Source organism: Cyprinodon tularosa, unplaced genomic scaffold (genome assembly GCF_016077235.1).
Source record: "Cyprinodon tularosa strain WSP-4 unplaced genomic scaffold, ASM1607723v1 ctg126, whole genome shotgun sequence".
Taxonomy (NCBI): Eukaryota; Metazoa; Chordata; class Actinopteri; order Cyprinodontiformes; family Cyprinodontidae; genus Cyprinodon; species Cyprinodon tularosa.
The window spans coordinates 652,172-657,069 of record NW_024038070.1 but is presented as its reverse complement, the minus strand read 5'-3'; the positions used below and the strand labels follow the sequence as shown (position 1 = coordinate 657,069).

At 36.0% G+C, this 4,898-nt stretch overlaps 1 protein-coding gene across 1 annotated transcript; it reads right to left on the bottom strand.

Annotated features, from left to right (window-relative positions):
- Window positions 1-1,478: 1,478 nt before the first annotated feature.
- LOC119777648 (myeloid-associated differentiation marker homolog) lies at window positions 1,479-2,614 on the bottom strand. The gene is made up of 2 exons (XM_038276614.1): window positions 2,348-2,614; window positions 1,479-2,066 (listed from the first exon to the last, which is right to left on the bottom strand). Exons 1-2 carry the CDS (start codon window positions 2,612-2,614, stop codon window positions 1,479-1,481), a joined length of 855 nt encoding a protein of 284 aa, XP_038132542.1.
- Window positions 2,615-4,898: the final 2,284 nt, after the last annotated feature.

Below are 4,898 nucleotides of genomic sequence, written 5' to 3'. Positions count from 1 at the left end.
CCAAAATGAGGTCGATGTTAAAATGGAAGGATTCAAGTTCTCTTTAAAAAAAATTAGTAGAGTAAAGCTAGAAGAGCTACTCCAACATTCAGGCCCCTTAAGGAGCACAATTCTAGAATTTTGATCAGCTAAAGCATTTTCAGGTAAAAAAAAAAAAAAATTAGATTTGGATAAACACTTTGCACCTGTCAAATGTTTACTTTTGCATATTATCCAGCCATGAATTTGCACAGTTCGGTTACTAAAATGTGATCTGCATATTGATGAAGGCACGCATACTGGTTTGCACAAGCTCTTTGCTCAATCAAAAATGAAAATCAGTTTGCACTTTGCATGCCAAATGATCAGGCCATTTTACATGACTTAGCTAAGGCCTACATGTTCATTTTAACACACTCCATAGATTTAAACAGGGAAATGTGAACATTTATCATCCACTCTCATTGGTTTGACCTCAACATATTGGACCTGGATTTGATGGTTATTTATTTGTTATTAAAAGCCAAATAGTGGTTAATATGAGGAGGTAGCCTAGAGCTCAGACAGGGGCAGCAGGAGATCAGACCAAGAAGCTGTGGTAAGACCTTCACTGGAAAAAAAATTAAATCTAGATAAGTAATTTTTTCTTAAAATAAGTGCATTTGTTCTTGGATTGAGGACATAAAAGAGACATCTTGCCAATAGAACAAGACAATTTATATTTGAAATAAGAAAACACAATTTCATTGCCTTATTTCAAGTGCATATTATGTACTTATCTTATTTTAAGAGTAAAAATACTCATTCCATTGGCAAACTATCGAATTTACCTGGTCAAATTAAGGGTAAATACACTTAATTTAAGAAATGTTTATTAATTTCTACATCGTTTTTCCAGTGTTCGCAGCACTTGTCAGTCATTAGTCAGACAGGAAGTAAAAACTAGCCAGATTCATCCCCCTTATAGATTTGCTTGGAAACACAGTGTGTATATAGCCCTCAGAGCAAAATCGGAATTGTACAACTAACAAAAAACTTTTATAAAACAGCATTTTTTACCCATGTTGGGAAATAAGCAGTACAGCAAACAGTCTTTGAGCTTATCAGAGAAGCAACCACAGTAATTTCTGGGACAAACACTCCCATGAATACACAATTAACCTTGACACACCTTTGTGAACCTTACTTATAAAGATGAGTTAATGGTTAAGGCTTTGTTTATTTAAGCAGTTTTTTAGTTTCTGACAGCCTGGATAACATAGCTAAGTTTTACAGATACATCAAAATGTTTTTTTTTTTTTTTTTATTAACTAGATACTTAAAAGAAAAAAGAAAACATTTTATTATAATCACAATGAAGCAGAAAGGTAAGTAAAATGGAATCGAAAGCTCTGTGATTATGTTGTTAAACGAAAGTTATACTTGACATCTTAATAGTTTTGGCAAAAGCAAAATAAAAAAAAAAGGATGTTCACATTCATATTGAAGCAATAAGGTACTTATGTTTGAGGGGTGAAGAAGACCAGCTTGAAAGAAAACACCGTGTCTACAATGTAGGCAATCAGGTTTAAAGAGGACAAGACACAGATAACAACTATAAGATTCCACCAACAGAACAAACGACAGTCCTTTGGTCTGGGAAATGTTCTAAAGCAGTAGAAGGGCCAGATAACAACAGCTGTGATGTACATCAGCACTGCTAGTACATTGCAGACTATCAGAACTCTGTTAAAAGATGTAGGCGAGCGGGACTTCATGCGGCCAATAGCCGAAAAAATTATGAGGATGGAAAAAAGGAAACATGTGGAGTAGACAGCAATGCATGACTGGAGCAATAGACCAAAGTGGGAAATTTGGAGGGAGGGTAAACAGAAGAAGATGACACAGGCCACAAAGGCCTCTAGCACTTTGAGCAGCCCTGGCACTGTAGATATAAACCGGCTGGTTTCACCAGGTTTGGAACGAATCAGTCCAACCTCTGCAATGTACAGGATGAATGTCAGGAAGGAGATAACGTTGGCACCAATCTGTCTGCCACAATTACGACAAGTGTAGAACATGGAGTAGAAGATGGATGCTGTGAGAACCTGCAAAGATAATAATTCCGAAGTCAGAGAATCCTTAGAGGCAGAGATAGGTTTAGTCTATTGGGCAATACAAACTAATTGAACACACTCTTGAGTTAATTACATAAGGAAAAAAAAAAATATGGATGGAAACATATGGTATCAACCTAAAAACAAAGAGAAGTTGAAATATATATATATATATATATATATATATATATATATATATATATATATATATATATATATATATATATATATATATATTTTATTTAGATATAATCATTATAATCAGTACACACCATTAGGGTTGCCACCATGGCAAAGGCGGTCGTAAAGTCATCCCAGGAGATAGGCAGCTTTGAGCTGAGACTCAAAAATTCCAGGACCAGTATAAGGATGGTAACACAGACGCAGAAGCACCAAGTGAACATGCAATATATCCAAAATGAGTTGGTCTGGTGACTCACTGATAGAACCAATCTCAAAATTACACAGAGGAAGATGACCTCCAGTATCCTCAATATGCCCTCCGGGGCAATCAACGTCTTGAAATCCAGTGTAACCATCTTGACTCTGATGATGGATTGGTTAATTTTCTTGACTGCTACACTGGTCACTAGCCTTCCCCCTGATGGATACACAAAAAAAAGACTTGTTAGTCATTAATAATTGAAAATATAAGCATCTCATCATCACAGCAACTGGAACTGCACCCTGCCATAATATTTCCCAATCCTTAAAGGTCCAATATTATGCAAAACTCACTTTATAAACATTTTCTAACAGTCTTATGTGTCCTGAATGCTGTGTCTGAGGTTCACAAATAAATATAATAAAAAATCTGCACAACAAAACCAAGCATTCAAACAGACATGGCTAACAGAGCAGGTGCTAGATAATCACAGCAGCTGCTCTGTTAATGGCTGCTTAGAGACAAAAGTATTTTTTTCTGCCTTCCTCTGAGTCCCCGGAGATTCAGAGGATGAATAATTTTTTATTTTTTATTAAATTGTACCTGCTAAGCCTAAAGTATCTCAGAGGGGTGCTTCACAACATGGGTGTTGACAAGCAGGCTTCTCCTCCATACACCCTAAATTGGACAGCAGAGAGGATCATCCGGGATCCTCTTCCCTCTATTAAAGACATTTCATCCCATTGCTGCGTGTCCCGAACCCGTTACATCATCAATGACCCCTCACACCCCCACCAAGAACTGTTCTCCCTTCTCCCCTCTGGGAAGATGTTACGCAGCCTTCGTTGCAGGTTCAGTCTGCATCACAATTGAAAACATCATATTTGCACTACCAAAGCAGCTGATTTTAACATAATCCCTTTAAATGGGGCATTTTAAAAAGCAACATTTTGCACCTCATTTATTTATTTTGCACTGCTCTGAACTTTTCATATTAAGGCCTTTTGTACCATTGGTATAAATGCGTTATCCTTTTCTCCTAAACTGTTTACTTCTGATCCCTGCTTCACTTTATAAATGGAAATGTTCATTTTGCAGTTGTAAGCTACTCATTCACTGTTGTAAGCTGGATGCATCGAAATCTCGTTTTATATACACTGTGTATATAAAATCACAATAAAGTTTTTCTAAGTTATCATACATTTTAACTTGTAAACGATCTATTATAAAGTGTATTCCGTGCAACTAAAATCTTTCCTTCACAAACCACCAAACACATTGAAGTTAAAGATGTTTGCCCATGAGACCGTGAAAACAGAGGAACTAATTGTTCCTCTAATTCTAATTTGACTATTATTATAATTTTTGCAGAGTACCTGTTCCTTTTATTTCAAGCGAGAAATATGAAAATTTTAGTACTTGTTAGAGCATGACTGAGGTTAGATTGACTCAAATGTCTGGCTTCACAGATTTGTAAATACATTAAACAAAAGTAGAAAATGCTTTCACACAAAACCATAGTATTTGTCATTGTTTTTAACAATGTTTTATGGCTAATTACTAACTGAGACGCACTCCTTTATTTGCAGTATCTACAGTATTCAGATTTTATGACAGAATTATCAAATCAGAAACAGTTTATTATGTAATCTCTACATTTTTTTTTTTTTTTTTTTTTTTTACAATTTTTGAGTAAAGCAGACCCTGCAAGGATGTATTGCAATTTAAAGCCATCTTAAACATAACTAATACCCCAATAAGCAGGGGCGTGCATACATACACACTAGGTGGTGCTAAAGCACTAGGAAGTTTGCCCTTTATATTATTAAGATTTTACTGAGGTCGGTTTTGAAATGATCGTTTGAAAACCTGAGCCATTAAAAACGACTGAAACAATGCCCCGAAATGAGCCACTTACTTGCGCACAAACGACCCTCTCTCACTTCCTTTGTCACGTGACCTCGGGGCATGCCAGATGCGCAGCATCATAGCAGTTCAGTAGCATCTTCAGATAGCAGGAACGGTCGCTGCTTCACCCGTGCCCCATTAGCCAGGTAATATACAGATCAAGCAAATCATTTTGTTGTGCATTAAAATGTCTCATTCAGCAGCACCAAACAAGCATTTTGCCGACTGGTCACCTGATAAACTAGTTGTCTCCTTGTGAGATGCTATTTTACTTTTTATATTTTATATCCATATTTTTATCTTAAGCGTATATATTAGTCTATTTTATTGCATGACGTATACCCACAGTTTTTAGATATCTTTATAATTATATTTACCTAATCCATATTATATGTTTTATGTTGCACGATTGTACCACAAAAAATTCCTAGTTTGTGAACTCCTTCACTAACAATGGCAATAAACCTGATTCTGAAAGTTTTACACTGTAGCCCAAGTCAATGACAGATAACGTGAGGACGACCACATAG